We start from the raw sequence: 22,054 nt of genomic DNA, 5'->3' as shown, positions 1-22,054 counted from the left end.
TGCCCCTGTTGTTATGAATGGGAAGCAATGGTTGTTGCAGAACAGGGCGTCTTCTCCTCAGGCCTGAGGCATGCTTCGTACCACAGATCCTTCACATCACTCTTTCAGACGTGGGATTTACAGAAGAGCCAACTGAAGCGCCTTGGCACCAAGACCTCCACCATGCCGAGCCTTTCTTTCACAATCTAATCCTGTGACTACTGGTCTTATTGTTTGCTCCTTCCATCCAAGGATCACACAAACGTAAATTAAGTCCCACAGTATCACTATGATGCATTATCATCCCCATTTTACAAGAAATGGAACTGTGGCACATGGCAATTGAGTCCTTTGTCCTGGGTCACACAGTGAGTCACCGTCACAGTTTCAAGCAGACTCTGAAGCCCTTCCTCCTTCACACTAACCACTAGAGCTTGAATTTCCTCAAAACCTGCTTGCTCTAATTTATTAACCACAGTTTTACTGCAGCTGCAGACCTGTTCCACAGCAGTCAGAAACCACAGAAGGCATTTGGGTCCCAGCGCGGCTGCCAGGCGAGGCGTGAGGGCTCCGGCGAAGGGCGAGCTGAAACATCTCGCGCCTCCCAAGAACTTTGAGATGAGAAAAACTTCTGAAGACAACTTCAGATCTGTTCCATCATTTCCCTGTTACCCAGCACCTGAAAAGTTACATCCAGGTGAATCAAAATTTCAAGCGCTGTTGTCCTGATTACAGAGTTGGCTACAAAGGAAATTAATGAATAATAATTTCAAGAAGGGATTTAAAATTTCCATTTTCATTTTATTGTCAAAGTAAATATATTTTTATGAAGAACAAAAGAAAATATACAGAATTGTAACTTATGTACACTGGCTTTATAGGTTTTTTTTTTCCAATTTACACAAATTTTGATACGTTATTAAAAGATATTTTATATAGATATGCGTCTATGTACAGTTTTATTTACATACATTCATAGGATGTGATATAAACCAGTCAATAGATGATAGTTCATTTATATTAATTTCTAGAGGACAAAAGGAATGCATTCGCTTTAGCTAGACCTACTGTTCTTGCACAGCGCGGGCTCCTGCTCTGCCTAGCGCTAGAATCGCAGTTTCCTATTTCCCATTTTGCCAACAAAAAGACAAACAGATGCCGTCTGCGAATGGAAAGGAAATGCAACATCCATTATAAAATCGTTCCTAATTACTGAATTCTATTTTCTTCTATAGCTTCTTACAATCGCCAGAGTTCAAAAGGAAAAGCAAAACAAGAAGAAACACAAAATCACTTGCCTGCTACCATCTGATTATTTGTTTAAATTCCCTTCTTAGCCAGCTACCACACAGATTTGTTTCTCTTGGCTACTGTTCTCACCCATTCGCCCGCCCCAGCTGCATGGAGCTCTGACATGGCTGTCGGTAAGGAGAGGATTAGCACTGAAGACCACCCTTGGACAGAAGATCTCACGGTGCTGTCCCACCCGGCCACGATGCCTCCCACCCTCCCCTGGGTACAGGTACATCCTACAAGACCCCGCCAGCCAGCAGACAAACAGCGACTTAGCTCCAACCGGCGAGGCGTTGACTCGCGATGGATGCTCAGGATGCCCGGTGCTCACCAGGACCACCGGGCACCTCCGGGGCTGGCGCTCTGGTTTCTCCCCCAAGATGACACAAGAGGACAGGAGCAGAGAGGGGAACAGAGCTCAGCCGTTCTCACAAATGGCTTCCTGCTGCTTTATGTGCTAGACGACAGTTCTTCTGCTAAAGACAGTGGATGCTGCAAACCAGAGTCAAAGGAAAGCAGCGTTTCCTTTGACGCATGAGCATCCTTTCACCCCCACGGCAGCACAGGACAGGAGAAGCATGCACACAGTACGCGCTCAGCCACACCAAAAGGCTCCACTCCAAGCCATTTCATCCAGCCTGAGCTTCTGGGTTTGCTTGGGATATGCCTTTGCTTAAATATATATATATATATATATATATGTATGTATGAATATATATACATAAATTTATATATAGCCCTAGCCAAGGAAAAGGTAAATGAGAGCCGGAGAAATGAGAGAGGCGCAGAGGCGCATTCCAGCGCTCTCCATGCCTTGCCCCCCTGTCCCTGACTCCCACTGTTCCTCCTCCTATGGCCAGCCCCTACAAATCCTTGGCTCAGGCGACCCAAAAACAAAGGAGTTGTTTTCATTTCAAAAGGAATTTGCTGTTTCCAAACTGGACAAATAGAGCAGCTTAATAAAAACTCACAATGAATGGCCTGTACATGAGCAAAGCCCTCAGGAATGCCAGGGCTATAATTAACTAGCAGCAAGCAACTCTTACATTTTCCTGTGCAGCAGAAAACAGCTAAAAATAAAACACTGTAATTTAAAAAAGCAGCAGCAGCAAAGGAGGGAAAGATAGAAGGAAAGGAAAATAACGTCCTTAAAAAAAAAAAAAAAAAAAAAAAGACAAAAAGGAAGAAGCACCCCCCTCCCCAACCCAAAAAGAACTTCATTCTCAAATCATCTTTAAAGGACATGGGACACTCAGACATGGTGGTATCAAGTAACAGCATTGACTGTTCTGTGGAGACAAATAAATTATCACTAGAAATATAGTGAGCAAAGTGCTGTCATCGGCTGTTGTAGGATGGCTGGGTGGGAAGGGGAAAGCGGGACCAATCAGTTCACGGAGCGGACGGAGCGGTTGCTTCGTGGGAACCGATGCACCTTGACATGTTTGGACAAGTGGTCGCTTCGAGCGAACTTCTTCTCGCAGACGGGACACTGATAGGGTTTCACCCCCGAGTGGGAGCGCCTGTGCCGGGACAGCTCATCTGACCTGGAGAACCTGCAAGAGAAGAGAAGCCTTTTCATATAAATGGTTTTTTACATTGCTACGTCTGCCACAGCGGAAAAAAAAAAAGTCCCCTCAGGCCACTGGGAGACTCCGTTTGCGGCAAAGCCCGAACACGCGAACTGAAAGGGACACACAACAGGGCCAGTCTGGTCCCAACCGGCAGTCGGCAGCAGTGACGGAAACACACAATTATCCACCTTGTCCCATGTCAACTCTGGACTCAGAGCAATGCGTGGAGGCAACGTTTGTACCAACCTTGCCCTAAACCCAATTACATGGATACAGCTCAACAAAAACAGCGCTGCTCTTGATCCGTCTGCCAGTCCCCTTCAAAGCCTGTCCTGCAATCTCTCTCCTGCAAATCCAAGCACGGACCCTTCTCGAGCAGAGACAACCACCAACGTCCCGCAGGTGAGGTCTGCTCCAAGCTCCCACTGACACGAGCACAACGGACATCCAGTAATTGCACCTAGTTTGAGATGGACCCCAGATAACAGCCGGACATAGCTACCCAGAAGCTACATGGCTTATCAGATCCAGCTGAAAAATTGGCTTTTGTACGTGCTCCCGCAGGCTAAATAAAGAGTCATTAACATCTCAGTACCAGAGATGCTCAACATCATAACAGCTGAAATCCAGGTGGGCTCCAATGGCCATTAGCTTAGTTACTTCATGGGTAAATTGAAATCAAGATTGAGCCTTTAATTACCAAAATTGTCTCCCAGAGTCATTTCAATTTTAGATATTTCCCACCTTCCATCTCCACAGAAAAATCCCCAAATAGCCACCGTGAATCCCACAGGCTTTACTGAACTCAAATCAGCTAATCCTTTGGTCTTAACAGCGTGGCTGGCTCTATTTCCAGCTGGGACATGACTGGGAGCCACAGGGTTAATTAATAATGTCACACTAAAACAGCCCTGTCCAGATGGGTACAAAAAATTTGCTGCCTGACAAAGGGCAATTAAGTGTTTTGTTGCCAGAACAGTAACAAAGAGCGGCACAGAAAGAGAGCTTGCAAGAAATGGTATCAGCTGTTTATTTACAATAAATAAATGAAGTCATGGGCACTAGCTGAATAAATGGGGGAAAGAACATGTAGAAAAATGTGCCCTTCTGGGGCAAAATATCACATCACCAACAGAGTGAATACACTATTTTTATGAAAGGGGGAAAACAGGACGGCTGGGCACCTATGAGTAAGTCCTGCACACAAGAAAAATAAGTTTCCACATGAAGGTTTTAATTAGCTCTGATCTCCTGCCGCCAGTTGAGGAACAAGGCGCAGGCACTGGGAAAGCTGGGAATGGTTTCCTTAGTTCCCGCAGCTCTTCAGTCCGGTGGTGCTACCCAGAGAGCGTTCAGCCAGCACAAAGCAGACGCAGATACTCACCGCGGGTAAGGTATGGCGGGGACACATCTCTCCCAGGGCCATTTCTAGGAGATTCCTTCACCCATTCTCTTGCTTTTCTCCCTTTCCTTGCTTTGGTATCCCCATGGTGAAAGAGTCAAATTCGCCATTAAGAGCAACAGGCAGATGTCCTAATGGAGCCATCAACCTGTTCCTTGTCTGGGACGTATCTTCTTCATAAAGGCTACGACAGAGGTTTCTCTTCACCCCTAGTACTTGCACGTTTGCCTTCCCTAGTACCCCTGCTCCTTCCAGCCATGGCTTCCCAAAACCACAGTCCGGACCTGGGAGCAGCAGGGCCGGGGCTTTCCCCTGAGTCCTTAGCAGTGAGCTAGTCCCAGTGCTGCATCCCTGGAGGGATGCTCTTGTAGAGCTGCAGATGAGTGGGACTAAGCATCTTTCTGGAGAGGGCAGGATGTTGCCTGTGTAGACTGTGGGACTCAGTGATGGACAAGGAACGGACCTGATGCCAGTGGTGGCAACCACATCCAGGGAAAAGAGGGAGCAGAGAGGGAGAAGCGTCTTTGCAAAGAGCCGTCCACTTATATACAGGCTTATCACCCAAAGGAGTAAAGCCAGATGTGGCCGGGTTGCCTTGTCCCATGCCCTTGGCCATTAAGGTCACCATCTGCAACAGAAGCGCAGTAGCACATGGCTAATCCTGCACAAGAGCTCCGCAAGTGCATTTCAATGGGAATTGCATGGATGGTGGGGGAGAAAGAGGCGCATGTCAGGAATAAGCAGCTCCGCTCATACCCTGGGAGCTGGGATGAGTTCATCCGACAAAAATACACTCTGCCTCATAACCATGTCCTTAGCTGAAGAGGCAGGAATGTTGCAATACTGTTCCCCAGCAGTCACGGAAAGATCGACTTACAGAGCCCACAGAAATAAACCTCGAGCTGTCGGTGTGTTTACAAAAAAACAACGCAAAGGTTAGGACAAGGAAGCCGGGAGGATCTGGTGGCCTGGCTCTGCAGTGAAATGATATTTGCAGCACGTTCTGGCATGGAGATCACCACAAGAAAACTGCAAATAATCCCCAGCGGAATGCCAGATTCAAACCAAAAAAAGGTACCCCCAAGGAACACCTCACTTGCCAAGTCACTGCCATGTCCAGGATTCCTCCTTCAAAAGAAAGGTGGAGGGATCTGGGCAATCCCACAGCAACTAGAAGAGTTTCCTTCATCCTTCTGTCTGGTGGAACCCCAAAGGACCTAAACTACATTTCCCTTGAAGTCAAATCCTAGAGCTCCCTGACGTGTAGGACGTGGCCTGTGTCTCCTGGCCATATGAAGACATTGCTATGTGGCTCACAGGGCAAGAAAGGTCAATAGCTTCAGCCTGGTACTCCACGGTCCCTACCACGGCCACCAGTCACGGAGACTGACTGACTCCTCCGCAGAGGCTCTAGATTCATCCTGCCCATCCCCAAAGCACCACCACGGTAAACCAGCACACCTCCTGCGCACCCGCAGACCCCTTTGCACAGCACCAGCAAAAAAGGCCAATGCGAGACGCCTGCCCTGACCCGTCCCACGCGTGGTCCTCCCCACGCTCGCCCAGTCCCATCCAGGCTCCCGGCCACACGCATTACAAGCCTTTAAACCCTCCCTACCAAACCAGGCAGAGCTTGTATTGCACGCTGTCACCTGCAGAGCCGGCTGCGGGGAAGAGCCTCCAGCCAGAAGATGCGGCAGGGCATTTAAACGCGACTGCCTAATCCCCCGGGCCTTACAACAACCGCAGCTTTGTATGCTGCCGCACCAGGGGAGGGAAAGCGAGAGCTTCTCCTGCTCCGTGCCATAACACGGCTGCTGGGCACCGGCCCACGCTACAGCCCAGCTTTTTGGTCGGGGCCGTCTCAGGAGCAGTGCTAACCAGAGGCTGCCGTGTGCCAAAGGTATAAGCTGGCACGACACGGATCAGCGCGCTGACCGGTACAGCGGGGTATTGAACGCAACGGGTCACCGGCCGCTTATGAACGCCTCTCTGCAGCCTGCCGAAAACAGCTCTCGCCCTGTGCCAAGGAAGGGCACAAGCAAGCAGGGTTCAGCCTCCTCCAGGGAGGTGCTTGGGGCTCTCCCGCTGTCCTAGGGGTTAGCAAAAGGGTTTGCTGTGCACACCCCCCTACCTCGGTGCATTTAAAGCGTGCAACTTCACCATAGCGGGGCTGCCCAGAGAGCTGGGAAAGCTTGAACCTGCCACAGCTCAGCCACTTTGTGCTAGGCAACACTTTGTTTTGTTTTTGAAATTACTGTCTTCAGTGAGGTCAGATCTTAAGTGTCTTCGGTGAAAAAATAAATACACAAGCACAAGAATGCAGGGAAAGGAGGGGGAAAGCAGAGCCCAGCACTGTTTTAGTGCTTAAATTCATTTGAGATTATGTAAAACTGGGAGCAAACAGAGAGTCCAGATGCATTTGACTTAAGTCATGTGAGATCACAGCTCTCACCGAACTTCTGGAAAAGGTAAACACACTTTATTGATGAAAGGGGACTGAGTAATTCAGTGCTCAATTGGGTCTGGCCTTTGATGTGTGAGCAGCGTGCAGGGGATGTGCAGGAACCTCAGGCCGGTGCTACGGATCGCTGCGAGCGCAGGAAGCAGCTCCCCAAGCGCTGCCTCTCCTGCAGGCTATAAACCTTCCTCCTCGGAGCAGAGCCCTTCCAAAGTTTGGGGGTGTTGGGCATTGGGGCAGCCTGGGCTGTGAAATGCAACAAGGCAAACAGCAATAGAGAGGTCGAAAAGCCCTTCCAGCAGCTGTTTGTGGACAAGGCACACGTTCCTCATAGCTAAGGTGATTAATTTCTCATCCCTGTTGGGCTCCTCATCTTGAAAAAGTTGTGGCTGGCTGAAAGTTCAGGGTGCTCCTGGTTGTGGGACCTGCACTTCTTTTGGCCCACCTTACACCTGCACCCTGCTTTTGATCCACACCGTTTGCTGTAACGCTGGGAGAAGGCAGGCACCCTGCTGTAAATTCAATCTCCATCCCTTACCACTCAATATTTTTCCTAAATGTTCCCCTTGGTTTTGCAGCCTGGGAAACGCCAGCTCTGTAATAAGACAGAGCTGGAGGTCACCCACAGGCAACGCTTCAGGCTCCTGATCTCGAGCCACAAAAGTCACTGGGAGCGTTGGTATAAATCTCTGCGTGGATCAGACAAACCCTCACGTGCCACACGCGTTTGTCACAAAAACGAGAGTTTTGCTCACATCCCAGCGCAAGGAAAGCCAACACGACACCCACAGGCACGTTCACAGGCAGGAGGCACATCTGCTGCCTGCATGCACGTACTCTGGCAACCAAATAAAAAGGAGCGAGTGCCTCTACTGCAGGTCAGGAGCAAACCAGCCTGCGGCTTATGGGACCAAGCAGCTAAATAACGTGGCTTTAATTTCAGTGCATCCTGAGCAGCGAGCCGCTGAGCCTGGCTCATGAGAAGTGCCACCAGTACAAAAGGAAAGAAAATCACCACCAGTTTGTAGAGCCACCATAAACCGAAACGGGAAAGAAAATCACCAAAGAAATTAAGCGCGTGGATCTCCTCAGTCCTGCCAAGAGGCAAACTTCAAACCGGTCCAGTTGGGGAGCAGAGGATTCAGCCCCATTCTGACCTTTTCCCTCAAGCCAATCTCTAACTGCTGCATGTCTCACATACTTGCATTTTTACACAACCCTCTCCTGTTACTTTTTACCTCGCCTGTTCCCCATGATCACAACCCATTTCCTCATTAGACATTGCTCGCTGAAGCTCTGCAGGACAGTCTTTGAAAGAAACCCGGTTTCATTTAATACAAGGGAGTTAAGATTTTTGTTTTCTGCCATCGTAATTTGTGGTGCTGTATATTAACACTTGCCAGCAGGCAGGCTATAATACAACTAATTGGAAAGAGGGAGGAAGGCTTCCGTCAAAGTTTCCTTAAAGTAAAAAGTTGACTTTTTCAACAAAGTTGTAATTTTTCAACCAGTACTAAAAATAAAAAATAAATTAAAAAAAAAAAAAATCAAGAGATACCCTCTGCGAAATGTTTTGCTCAATCAAACCTGCAATCTTCCATTCAAGCAATGCTTAACTCCACCTCAGCCTTCTGGTTATGTTGTTACATCTGACAGCTTTTTGCAACTTTGAGTGGCACCCACGCATTTTTCTGAGTCAATGCAGAGAATAAAACCCAGAGCGTGCCAGAGTGTCACTGCCAGCATTTCCAGAAGGAGTGGGATGGAGTGCATTTTCTATGAAACTGCACAGAATACTGCTCCTCTTAACCACACAGCCCTTACACAGCCTCGCTTCTCACAGCCCTTCCGTGATCACGTTTAGCCCCGTGCAGTTGGAGCCACACACGGCCACGCACAGCGATTCTGCCCTAGACCATCCAGTTCACTTCCAGCCCTCGGCTGGTACCAGCCCAGCATCTGCTGCAGCTGCTGTGTTGCAACCAGACCGATGTGAACGCAAGGTACTGCCTGCGGTAACAAGCTTAATCTGACCCTCTTGGAATGAAATACAAATTACAATGGCCTACTTTTATTGTTTTAAGACACTTCAACAGCTGGTGCCAGCAGGTGATGCTCTGCTATTTAATTTATCAGAGTCCCTGGATTACCTAACAGGAAGAAAAAGGACTTACTTCTCAAACCAACTGAACAAGTTTTGGGAACAGAAACGGTTTATAAATCAGAGTGCAAACCTACTTGCTCGGCAAGTTAGGTCAAGTGAGCAAAAAAGGGAAGGGGGATAGGACAGCGCTGCACCCCAATACTAACCTCCATCCGCAACCCGGCCACGTGCATGCAAAAGGCTTTTCTCCCGTATGCCTCCTCAGGTGGGCTTTCAAATGGCTGCTTTTCGTGTACATCTTGGTACAACCAGGAAAAGAACATTTGTGCATTTTAATGAGTTCTGCTGCAGGGTTCTTTTGAAATTTCTGACCCATGATGATTCCCGTCTGACCCTGGATCATGCCTCCTGGCCCAATTGGCTTGGCGGCGATGGGGACGGGAGCAATGCGGACAAATTTAGAGGACAAGTTCAAATTGGACGACTGAACTATCTGAGGCACAAGGGCGAATGTCTGTCCTTGGATGTTGACTAGGAGCTGTGCAATTTTAATGTTCTCTTGTGCTGGTCCTTGGGAACTGGGGCTCGTGTTGGACTCCTGTTTGATCTGTACAGGCTGAATTTGGAGCATAACTGGTATCCCATTCTCCAGGGACATTCCTCCATTTGAAGCTTGGCCACCTTCCGTTGAGCTGCTCAACTGTTCATTTTTACTCTCTTTTAAACTAGCGCTGGGTAACATATGGTCTTTTTGCTGTAGCGAAGCAACAGAAACTTGGCTGCAAGCTCTTAAGTCCTTGGTCTCACTTTTAGGTCTTTCTTTGAGCTCCAGCTCCATGTTCTCCTCCAGAAATTCCTCAATTTCCTCAAGTGTGGGCTGAAATGGTCCTGAGTCTTCCATATCCACGGCAAATTCAGGCAACCTAAAGTACTCCTCTTTCACTATCGGCTGAAGTCTCCTTTTGTCCCACCATGACGCAGCGGTGTTCCCCAAAGATGCCTGGGACAATAAGTAGTCTAAGATACTGTCTTGACTTTCCACACTGGACGTGCTGCCATAGCTGGAGCTGAGAACCTGGGAATCAGGGCTGGAACAAGAACAAAAGCTGGACGAGTCGCTGTCATCTTCCGACAGGGGAGAGGGCAGCATTTGGTAGGACCTCACCCCTGCTGTCATGTCCCCAAAGTATCCAAGAGAAGATCTTGTAGATGAAAAGGATTCATCAGTAGGCAGCAAGTGATCCACCATTCCTGGGCGATCTCTTATGGATATCCCAACAGCATATACCAGGCGGCGAAAGTTCAGGTGAGAGCCTGAGCGTAGGAAAACAAAACAGCAACAGTCAGAAGTTGGTTTAATCATTTATCTCCATAAACTAAAGCTTGTAAAGCCCTCTAGCTCACAGGAAAGTCCAAAGCATCCAGTCTCCCTGAGTACACATGCTGCTACATGCTTTGATATGTTTGTACCACCACCCTAAGGACTGTCAGGGCCGAAGCATTTTGCAGGATTGCACCACGTATTTGCAAAAGAATGCTTTCAGAAATCATTTCCCAACTGTGTGTGCTCTAGATTTACAGCTCCCTTCCAGAATATTACTGGCAAGAGAAAATAAATAATGGGCTTTCACCTAACAGTGAAACCTAGAGCCAAAGAAGGGAATGGGGAGAAAAAATAAAGTGTTGAAATTTTTACCACCCGAAAAAACAAATAAAAAAATAAGTTTATTGCTGGTGGCCATAAAATGCAAATCCTTTCCTTATCTTGTAGCTTTCCACCAACCTTATTTTTAACTTCCTCAGTTCCACAAATATAGGCTAATCAGCATAATGCAAGGATCAATCTGTCAGGAGCCAAAAATATTTACTGTGCTTCAGCATTTACTAGGCGGATTTTCCCCTCCAGATGTAATGAATCAGTGTGCCAACGTCATCATCACCTGCACTGCCCTTAATAAGGCTGGCACTGTGCTGAGCTAATTACCATGTCCTGGCAAGCCAGCTGGTGGCTGGTTTCACCTCGTCGCTCCATACTCCTCTCTCTCCGCCTATGGAGGTCGAGGTGATCTGAACCTCCTGCCAGTTGCTAAACTGGGAGGGCTCGTACGGACCCCCGGCATCTCAATCTGCCGCGACCCACGGCGGGCAGCCACGTTCCCGATTTCTCCCCCGTGTCGAGGCGACGAGCGGGCAGCATCCCGCAAGCCCCTACTCACGTGAGCCATAATCCCGCTGCAACCCCACGGAGGCACAAGGGCAAAATCCATCCTTCCTAGCACAGCCCTCCACAACGCTCGCCGACAGCGGCGGCTGTTCTGCACTTCCCCGGCTAAGCCAAGCAAACTTCCTAGAAAGGTTTCTGGGGAGGGGAAGGCAGGAGGGGCATCTGCGTATTTGGTTCCCCCCCCCCCCGCCCCAGAGGAAAAAAAAAAAAAAAAAAAATTGCTTACGGACGGAGACTATGCCTCTTAGAGAGCAAACGCAGAGACCTCCGGACGGAGCAAACACTGGCCCTCAGTCATTCGCTCAAGGTGACTGATTGAAAACAGAGCTGTGTATGTACATAATAAAACAACTCTTTCTGTGGAAGGTATGTGGACTGCAGAGATAGAAGTCATTTGATCAGCCTATGAGGTTTTGTGTGTGTGTGAATTGGGAGGCATGTGACCCAGCGTGAAGGAAATGCCAGTCAATCTTGTTACACGCTGTCATTTTCCACAGGCTCTGCCGCTGCGCTTTGGACGCTTTGCCATGAATAGTCAATAGCTCCCAGTTTTGTGCAGGGAAGGGGATGGTTGTTACGGCTATCGCAGAGCATCCTTGCTGCCTGCTCTCCAAAATTTGCCCTGTCTTTGCCTTCTCTGGAGAAAAATCAAAAGGCGTCTATGTGCTCAGTGCTGCAGCGAACGCAGAGCGAGGTATTTTACACAACACCCTTAAAGAGCTCCATCCCATTGGCAGCATCTATTAATATTTCACAGGAAACGGGAAAAAAAACCCATATTTCTTAAAGATACAGCTTCCTCCTTCTTACGCACATGGAGGAAGTAGGGGCAGGTTGAAAGAAAGGCTTAAAAGTAAGATTGCACATTTTCCTGGTATGCGTGGCCTGTCAGTCAGCTATGCCTCTGAACAGATAATGAAATACCCACATGTGCCGAACACGAGGAAGTTCAAACAGAGGTTAGTGGCTCTGTTTTGTGACCTTAGCCTATAATCATTTCTTATAGTAAAAGTGAAGAGTCAGAACAGCCAAACTATTTCTAACACACAGGACTTTTTTTTTTTTTTTTAAATCTCTGCGTTGACAGCAAGTTCCTCCAGCAGAAGCCCCAGAACTGAGCTATTCCCAGTTTTGAAACGGAAAACACAACCTGCTTCTGAGAATTTTGTATTGGCTTCCAGTAAGAATTCACCGGCTTCCAGTAAGAATTCACCCAAGCAGCTTGTTTTTATCTTGCACCAAAACCCGGCGACTGCCTTGTGAAATGTGGGGCAGAAAGGAGGACTTGCCCTCAGATCCTCCCTCCTGTGTCTGCATTGTTCCAGCTTGAACTTCTGAAGAGCGGTGCTGTGAGTGAAATCTGGACGGCAACGTGGTGGGGTTTTTTTTTCTAAGAAAAGCTGGCGTGCTCTGTGCGTGTGGGGAAAGAGCGTGCACCAAAAGCAGTCGGTAAAGTTGTTTGTTTGTTTGTTTGTTTTTAAAAAAACAGTTCAGGTTTTCTTTAAATGCCTGCGAGAACTAGGAAGCCACATATCAAAATATCCTTATATTTCACTGGGAAAAGAACTAAACCCTAATTTGAATAAGGGCTGAAAGGAAGGGAAAAAAAAACCCCAACAAACCCCTAGCAACTGCTGTGAGCAACGTACCTCAGCGGAAAACAGCCAGCACGCTCATTTCCCCCTCTCTTTGACAAGGAGCAATGTCACTTGGTGTAACCAGAGTCATTTTAAGACAGGGGACTGTCAGAGGCAAATAGATCCAGGCACGGTACGGGCCAGATCTGCTTTCTGTGGGCCAGATCTGCTTTCTGTGCACTCAAAACTTGCAGAGCAGCCAAGAAGATTTTGGGGAATGCCTGGAATGCAGGATCGGGCCCGGGCTATATTTTATCCTAAAGGCCAGACTAACATCCAGAAGGCTTTCATCCCTACTTTGCCTGAAGACACAGCCAAACCCTGAAGATTAAAAAACAAAACCAAAAAAAGGCAGGGCTACACAAGCTATGAAAACTAATGATGCTGTTTACATAAAGCACTTCCATCTCTCGGAGCCCTGAAAACACGTTAGAAATGTAAGCACCTATAGAGGGACCTCAGTGCCCGAGCCACTGAAAACCAGCCGCTTCTGGAGTGAAATACAGCAGCTGCTCGACAGCACATGGCAGCGCGACCGTCTCCAACTTTTAAGAGTTCCCTGGGTTGTTATGATGTCCTTTCTGCCAGAAACATGTTGTTCTGTTTAAAACCTGTCCGTCTAATCCCCAGCTTAAAAAAAAAAAAACAAAAAACCCCAACAACAACAACAGCAAAAATCCCCCAAAACCAGAGAAGGCATATTCTGACTCTGAGTAACATTAAAATGTTAAGTCCCGGGAACTTGCTGAAACACGGGGACATATTTCCCAGCCTGTCATTTCGGGACGGTCAGCCCAGCACAACTGATCACACAGCGGTATACGGGCTCAGACACGCTGACAGTTATTTCCTATGTATACTGCTACAGCTTTTTCTAGTCTAGGACTAATCTCTTTAGGGTTTTCTCTTGTTCCCTAGAAGATTTTAAATCTGTTCAGGCTAACTCCTGCTCCACAGAGCCATAAACCAGGCGGTGAACCAGGCCCAGCATTTCTAAGAAATTAAAATAGACACGCATAGGGGAAAAAACCCCTAAAAATTAATAATAATAATTTTAAAAAGCCAAGAGCCAGGAGGAAACCCATTCGCTCTCATCCCTTCTGCAAGGTGGCTGCGCTGCTCCCCGGACACGGGGGGGGAAGAGAGGGGCTTGTTTAGGGTCTCCCCATTTGGTTGTTTTGTTTTTTTTCCAACCCCACCACCTTTGGGAAGCTGCAGAAACGTTCCCAAAGCCTTATTTTCTGGAAATTACGCCCCCCCTTCACCCCCAAACTTTGGCATCCTCAAGAGGAAGCACTTCATCTGCAGCGGGCGCTGCCCCCCGCGCCCCCGGGCTGCCCTGAAATACGGGGCGGCATCAGCCGCCCGGGCAGTGCGAGCGGGCCGGGGGGGCCACAACTCCCACCCCAGCACAAGCACAGCCAGGTTTCCACGGCTGCAAAGCATTTGCTTGTTTGGTTTTTTGGTTTGTGGTTTTTTTGTTTTGTTTGGGTTTTTTTTTTTTTCATTTATTTTAATTGTTTTCCTGCTCCCTCCATCCCTTTTCAGGAGGATTTAGGGGACTGAGCTCCCCACCCTTCCCCTCCCCTCCCCCGGCGTGGTCCCCTGGCCACGATGACCGGGAGTGACCCCCCCCGCCTGTCACACCCTGGCACGGTGCAGCCCCAGCCTGCAAACAGCCCCCACCCCTGCCGCAGCCCGGCACCCCCCTGCTGCACGGCCGGGGGGTTGCGGGGGTGGGGGGAGGATTTAACCTTCCCCCCCCCCGCCCCGTGACCGGGCAGCAGCGGCACAACCGCCACCAGCCCCCCCGGCTACCGGTGCGGCGGCAACGGGGCGCAGGGGCACGGCTGGCGGGACGCGCACCCGCGCAAAGCTCCGCGCCCCTCGCACACCCTTACCTGAACTCCTCTGCAAGCCGGGGCGGGGGGGGAGGGAGGGGGGGAGAAAATGCCACGAACGATCAGAAGAATGCAAAAACAACGAAAATGAAAAAAAAAAAAAAAAAACCCAAACCACAAAAATAAAAAGCAAAAATAACGACGGCGCTAAACCAACCAAACTCGAGGGAGCCAACACCGACACGATAGCCGGAGGAAGCCCCGGCGGCGGGCAGGGCAGCGCGGAGCGGCGGAAGGCGGGCGCAGCTCCCCCGGGAGGCGGCTGCGCGGCTGCGGAGCGTGGCCCCGCGCCCGTAGTACTATATCCCGCACGGCCGGGCGCCCGGCGGCGGCGGGGGAGGCCGGGGAGAGGCTCGACCGCGTCTGCCGCCCTCATTGGCCCCGCCGGGCGGGGGCCGGCCCGCCGCCGCCTCAATGGGAGCCGCGGCACCGCCCGGCCCGGCCCGGCCCGGCCCCCGGGGCGGTGCCCGCGAGGGTCGGCGGATCACAGAGCCGCGGGATCGTAAGGGTTGGAAGAGACCTTTAACATCTCCGAGTCCAGCCGTTAGCCCAGCGCTGCCCGGCCCACCACTACACCGTGTCCCTGAGCACCTCATCCCAACGGCTTTTAAACACCTCCAGGGATGGGACTCGGCCCCTTCCCTGGGCAGCCGGTTCCAATGCTCGATAACCCCTTCAGTGAAGTAAAATTTCCCAATATCCAGTCTAAACCTCCCCTGGCGCAACTTGAGGCCATTTCCTCTTGTCCTATCTCTTGTTACCTGGGAGAAGAGACCGACCCCACCTCTCTACAGCCTCCTTTCAGGCAGTTGTAGAGAGCGATGAGGTCTCCCCTCAGCCTCCTTTTCTCCAGGCTGAACAACCCCAGGTCCCTCAGCCGCTCCCCATCAGCCTTGTGCTCCAGACCCTTCCCCAGCTCCGTTGCCCTTCTCTGGACACGCTCCAGCCCCTCAATGTCTCTCTGGGAGTGAGGGGCCCAAACCTGAACACAGCATTCGAGGTGCGGCCTCACCAGTGCCCAGTGCAGGGGCACGATCACTGCCCTAGTCCTGCTGGCCACACTGTTTCTGATACAATGGGCAAGCCCCCAGAGGCGTGCGGAGCCCCAGGGGCGTGCGAGCCCCTGGCCGAGTGCAAATGCCTGGAGGTGTGCGCATTCCTGCGAGTGTGCAAGCTCCTGGACGTGTACAGGCTCCTTGGAGGGGTGCAAGTCCCTGGAGGTCAGCAGGTCCCTGGAGGTGTGCAAGTCCCATGCCCCCACTCCTGCCCCGTGGCCTCACGCCTGCCCCTTTCCTGCTCGCCTGCTGGAGCTTGGTGGGGTGATTTCCAGCATGCTGCGAAGTATTGGGTTTTGGGGTACGCCCCCAGGGCTATTACAGTAATTACTGGGTTTTTTTATATAAATACATGTATTATTTTTTTATATATATATCTCTTTTTTATGTATATACTATAGTTATGCAATGTTCGGCATGGATCAGGATCCGTGTTTAACTCCGGCAGCAGGGAAGCCCAGCTGAGGAAGCATGCAGGGGTGGCAGCTGCAGCAGCACTGAGTTCTTCTGCTCAATCAGTGTTTTTTCAAATTCAGGTTTTCGTTTTTCAGATCCTTGGGAAGGTGCAGTCCGGGGTACCAGAATGCAGTCTTGTGACAACGGGTCTGTGCACCTTTTTGAGGGCTACATGGGAGGGAGCAGCATCCTTACTCTGCCACTGCGGGACTGTGGGCCTTGAGTCCTGCAGGAAAAATGAAGTATTTTCCTCATTTTATGACTTTGTGGGGAAACTGAGGCACAGACAGTCAAACCAAATGGCTGTGACAGAACCACGCTGCAGTCTCTTCTCAACTCCAGCTCAATGCCTTAAACTGGCAAAAATATCCGCCGCCTACATTGCTTCAGAATTGCCAGTAACACGTTTCACAGTTTGGCAAACATAAACCAGTCTCTTCCCAAGAGGACGTTCAGCCTCGACAAGTCCCGGCAGACACGGCCCAGCAGCAGCGCCGAGGTGACCCCGCAGCGGTATCAGGTGGGGGTCACCACAGGTGGCCTCACCCCCGTGGGTACCGCCGAAGGCCCCGGGGTGGTCAGGGCTCTGCTCTCATGCACAGACCTCGCTCTTCCTCTCCGTTACGTCAATGAATAATGCATAAATACACACTCATCAAATTCCTAGGTACTCTATTTATACAAAAACTTCAGGGCCAAATGCTGCATTAGTGTAACTCCGCTGATGTAAAAAGCGTTACATCGGTAAAAACGGTGGCCTTAAATATTTTTACCCAAAATAGATTTTTGGCAAACCTTGCTTTACTGTTTTCTCTCAGTTAAAAACCCTGTTCCCCGAGTAGGTGAAGTTCAGCTTGATGCAACGCAAAGGGCATGAGATTTAGATACAGCTAAGATCCAAAGCCCTCAAGACTGGGCTTAAATGGAGTTTGAATTGATGGCTGTACGGATATGAAATTCCCTTATGATTTTTATTACCATGAAAACAATCTAAAGTTACAATCTTAATTTTGTCATTATTATGACCTACATATGCATTGGGATACATTAGAGGCTTCTCTAAATTTTGTTTTTCCACCCGCAAAAGACAATTTCTTTATATTTTAGTTACAGTACTTCCTGAATTTCTCTAAATTGCTGGAGAGGCAGTGAAATCCCATATTTACCTTACATGGAAATAAATCGGTGTGTGTCCCAGTTCTGCTTCTCAAGTTTCATCCATTTTCCCAGGCCCACAACCTTTCCCCTTCCCTAAAAGTACCACTCAAGGCTGGGTGCGTTGCCCCCGACACAGCTACGGGACTGCGCCGTTAGCTGTTGCTGAAGCTAGCGAGACGAAGATGGGATGTTTTCAGTGGGCTCAAACAGATCCAGACCTGTGCTGGTGCTGGAGGAGATGCCCAGCCACCTCCCCTTGTGCCGGCGCCAGCCCTTGCGCGGCTGCGCACTGCCGTGGAGGGGGGATCCGATGCTTTTTCACGTCTGAAGAACCCTACAGAGCATCTTACCCACTCAATATAAGGCAACAGTGATCATCGGGAGGTGAAATGCAATGGAACTAATCAGGCAAGTGTAACTAAGGCTTCTGTATTTCTCCCTGAGATTTCCCTGGAAAAAAAATATTAAAAATGCAGGCAGGCAGCACACAGTGCTTGGGAAGTGAGTCCAGAGCATCTGCGATGAACCCCTGACCTGAGCTCACTCATGCACTGCCTGACAAATTCTGGATGCACCAAACTCCTTGCATATGCCCAGATCCCCTTTGCCGTGCACGTAGGATCAGCTGCGCTGGGACACTTCAGCAAAGCCCTCGTGCATACGTTCAGTGACTGTGCCTCAGGCATTTCTGGGTGTCCGGCACTCTTGTAGAAATTACTGCCCTGACGAGGCTATCGGACATCAGGACACCCTGGACAAATATCCAAAGTCCTCTTTTTCTGCCCAGACAAAATTTCTAGACAGAGACAAAGGACACGTTAAAAACAAACAAACGGGATATACGATAGTACGAGTTCTGATATTTCACTTTAGCGTAAAGAATTTCACTTCTGCACCAACCCCTCATTGTACGACAGAGAATAATGAGGAAACATCCAAAAGTCACTGTCACGTGGAGCCCGGACCTGGGGTCATCCTTGGTGAAACACGTCCACAGGTTCATCCTCGGCAGCACCTTTTCTGAGCAGAGCTTTTATCTGCGAAATTTTCTTTCCCAGGATGATCACATCGTTTTACCCACGAGTCTGCTGTGAGGGCCGCCAACCCCAGTCCTGGTTTTGGGGTCCGCAGGAGCACTGCGGGGCTTAAACCCCAAATTGAGAAGGAGAAGCCAGAGTGGGAGGTGCCAGCCTCCGGGCTGACTCAGCCTCTTCTCCGTCCCTCGGGGATACCTGCACGCACTTCTCAAGCTGTCAACTGATTTACTGATTAATTCTTCGGAGCCCCATGATAGCGAAAGCAAATCAACACACATCTAAGTTTTGCTCAAGGTTTTGGAAACACTACGAGCCTTTATTAACAGCGGGAAAAAAGCACAGATCTAGACAAATATAATGACTTCTGATCACTTTTGGCTGCCAACTTTTCATGAGAACCAGGAATGACTGTTGGGCTGGGACAGGCTTTTGGGGATGAGTTTTTGTGCAGTTGTGACCGGTGTCTCACATCGGCATCCTTCATTTGCTACGGCAGCAAAACTGAGCCCCCGCTCCCTGCTATAAAATACATTTGTCTTTTCCCCTGCCCCATCCTTTTTGTGCGTCGCTGAGAGATTTCCTTCCCTCTGTTCATCTTTTTGCCAAGTCCTTTTAAAATCTAGTATTACCTCTATCCCTTGGTCCTGCTTGGGGATTTTCCATTCTCTCTTTTGCCACCTCTCGGGAGAGAACTTCAGTCAAACTGGTTCCTACAGCCCGGTCAAACACCGGGGCTAACGTAAAGTTAAGGTCCTTTTCATTGGCTTTTGTCTGACGGCTGTGTGTTAAAGATCCAATCAGGAAAGGCAAATAAACCTCGGCGTTCAAGCCTTTTACAATTTTCCTCGAGATAATAATAGCACTGCGTTATGAAGTTAAAAAGAAACCGTCAGCTGAAGTTGTTCCCGAGCTGTTATGCCACGTAGCACAGACCCGTTAAAGGTGGGAAAGGCAGCAAAAGGCTCGTCCGCTCCCTGCTCAACAGTTTACACCTAAGAATTGTTTGGCTCTGCCCACGCTTTGCCTTTCCACATGTGGCTGATTTTTCCTGCCTCGGGTTTTCCCATCTTCTGGACGTCGTTTGCGCAGCTCTGTGCTGCAAATGACTTCTCATTTTTGAGGGGACTGGAAGGGAAAGTGTTTGAACTTTGTGCATGGGCAAAAAAAAGGGATTGTGCTGCACAGGGTAAGTGCTTTGCTGTCTGTAGAGGTCACCTGTGGTATTTCTGCCCCAGCCCCTGCTATTCCCCACTTACTGCGGCAGCAAACGATTAGTAATCCGATGAGCCACCCGGCCACTTGGCAAAACAAGGGTTGGTGAGGCTGAATTGATTACTTGCACATTTCCATGTGATTTACGAATCAAGGCTGCTCTTTTCCAATGAGAGAAGCAAAAATAATCAGGCAAATAAAAAATTAAAGGGAAGTTCAAATTCCATTTAGGGATTACTTTTTTTTTTAATTAGCCTCCTGCAGACGGATCCCTTCCGTGTGCCACAAAGCCGATGGCCAGGTCCGGCCGAGCTCCGCTGGGCTGCAGCTTTCAGCACCAGAACAGTTACACAGACACAGAGGGAACAAAAAAGCCTGTCAGACTCCCCGATAATGTTATGATCACTTTAACTTAGCAGTCCTTGACATTTGCGGATAAGGACTGCAAGTTCTCTCGGTACTACAGAAATATTGACACAAAGAATATGTTTATTCCTGACTGTGGTTCTGCAGGACAAGGTGGAAACGGCAACAGCAATCTCAGGACTTAATTACTTTGGCCTTGCAAGGGCATCTGTGCTGCAGAGCCAACCGTTTATTGATTTTTTTTTTCTTTCCTTCACTAGTTTGGAAATTATGTTGTCTTTTCAAGTTGGAGTCATGGGTCTAGGGAGAGACAAAATGGAAGAAACTCATTTTAGGATTTTTTTATGTTAATGCCCCTTGGACTATTAAAGACAGTGGGGAGCTGGGGAGAGTTTCTGATTTTTCTCCCAAACTTTCTGTTCATTAAGATACTGAGAAAGAAAATGTCAGCTGACTTTCTGGCTGCTGTTTAGGCCATCTTTAACTAGGTCCAGTTCCAGCCTCGGGTTTCCGTGCACAACCCCTGCATTTTAATCTGTTGGCAAAAGCACCCATGAGCAGAGCTGCACCTGCTGATACTATGAACGTCTGAGGGAATCAGACCACCTTCTGCAGGGATACGGGTGTGCTGGCTGTGTGACAGACAAGTTGTCCCATCACTGCCTCCCCTGGCTTGATGGTGAGATGAAGCAGAAGAGCTGGGGCTCAGCTGTTTAAACCCTGGTTCCAAAGATGTACTGGAGCCGATGCCGTCAGTGTGACACATCAGGCTCACTCCGAGAGGTTCAAGAGCAAGAGGAGCAGCCTGCAAATGTGACAAAACCCACTGACTCACTTCAAGGAGATTCAGCACCTACTTCTGCTCATCCGAGTTTAGGAAAGCAAAATAGACTGGAAGACGTACAGGAAGATCAGGGAGATGACGAATGTTGGCTCCAGTTCAGGAATGGATCTGCAATAAACTGTATTCCCCTGCCCTCTCCTGGAAGGAATACGCCAGAGCTGGGTGTGTTTGTGCAGGATCCTTGTGCTGAGCACTCCAGGGAAGCGGCTCGAGGTGTGAGAGGAGATGGTGATTTTGAAGACAACGCTTACAGGAATGAATACGACCATGTTGTGTCCACCGTGTGTTGCCAATACCGAGTCTGCCAGAAACTGGCACACCTCTCAAGAGAATTTGAATGTTTTTAAGGAAGAGCTACCTGCCCGTCTGGCCGTTTGCATTGAATTGGGAAATGGAGATGATGACCCAACTGATGGAGTCCGGAGCCTCTTGCTCACCTTAAATAGTAAACACAGAGCCTACATGAAAACACTGGTAACCTTCGCTCAGGGCACAGTGGAGCATCGCCAGGTCGGAAATGCAACACCGCAGCACTAACAGACAGTGCTCCTGGGGGACCCCATCACTTGGCCAACAATATGGTGAGAGCCCAGCAGGGAGGTTGACCCAATCTCTTTGGAGGTTGAGGAGAGAGAGCGCCAAAGTACAAAGTCCTCAAAATTGGGAAGATCCAGGTCTGGGGGTCTGGTCCTGAACCTTCAGCTGCGATGTTACTGTTAACCCTCCAGGAACACAGTTCAGTGAATATGACCCATTTACAGAGATTCATACCTGAATATATTAGATGTTTTTGCGAAGCTTCCTTCTCCTCCAGAGTCACGTGAATTACATTCTTCTTTTTTCTAAACACCAAACATCCAAAGCAATACTAGTCCTGTTCTGTGAAGAGGACTGATTAGCAAATTGCTGCTATTGAGATAATGATGGGAGCAATGAACCACAAAAGCCGAGTGTAGAAACTCTACAGATAAGTCCGTAGTTCAGTAGTTACAGCATAAGACTATGAATCAGGAGCTCTGGAAGGGCAGGACCAACCACATGTGCACTATATAACCTCAAAAGCGTTTCCTGTGCTTCGAGTTTTCTTTGCAGTTGTATTTCATCAAGTCTTTGTAAACCCAGCAAAGAGGTATGCCAAGATCCTCCGACATGCTGGGTAGGTGAATCACCTCCTTGCAGCTGGGGTGCTGCTCAGCAGAGAGGAAAATGAGACCGTATTTTGTAGACAGACCGTGAGCTGATACTCATGTTGGGGGGGGAGGGGAGGGAAGGGGGGGTATTATCTTTTAAACCTTGGCGAATTGCTCTGTCTTCATGATAGGGGAGTCACTGAAGACCACAACAGACACTA

General features: G+C 49.3%; 1 protein-coding gene and 1 long non-coding RNA gene across 5 annotated transcripts; both read right to left on the bottom strand.

Moving 5' to 3' along the window:
* Positions 1-787: 787 nt before the first annotated feature.
* Positions 788-14,866, bottom strand: KLF15 (KLF transcription factor 15). Of its 4 annotated transcripts, none has more exons than XM_075513915.1 (3): positions 14,733-14,866; positions 9,020-10,127; positions 788-2,828 (listed from the first exon to the last, which is right to left on the bottom strand). In XM_075513915.1, the coding sequence occupies exons 2-3, from the start codon at positions 10,060-10,062 to the stop codon at positions 2,660-2,662; spliced, it is 1,212 nt and encodes a 403-aa protein (XP_075370030.1). In that variant the 5' UTR covers positions 10,063-10,127; positions 14,733-14,866; the 3' UTR covers positions 788-2,659. The 4 variants fall into 4 exon arrangements, with proteins under 4 accessions (XP_075370030.1, XP_075370027.1, XP_075370028.1 ...); XM_075513912.1 differs by lacking the exon at positions 14,733-14,866 and adding an exon at positions 11,264-11,420; XM_075513913.1 differs by lacking the exon at positions 14,733-14,866 and adding an exon at positions 11,268-11,416.
* A 2,306-nt stretch (positions 14,867-17,172) lies between these two features.
* LOC142415678 (uncharacterized) lies at positions 17,173-21,716 on the bottom strand. The gene is made up of 3 exons (XR_012777508.1): positions 21,475-21,716; positions 20,695-21,140; positions 17,173-18,040 (listed from the first exon to the last, which is right to left on the bottom strand). It is a non-coding gene; the product is annotated as an uncharacterized LOC142415678 (long non-coding RNA).
* Positions 21,717-22,054: the final 338 nt, after the last annotated feature.

The sequence above is a fragment of the Mycteria americana genome, chromosome 11 (genome assembly GCF_035582795.1).
Source record: "Mycteria americana isolate JAX WOST 10 ecotype Jacksonville Zoo and Gardens chromosome 11, USCA_MyAme_1.0, whole genome shotgun sequence".
Lineage (NCBI taxonomy): Eukaryota > Metazoa > Chordata > Aves > Ciconiiformes > Ciconiidae > Mycteria > Mycteria americana.
Note: the sequence above shows the minus strand (reverse complement) of the source record. Positions and strands in the feature narration are given on the sequence as shown.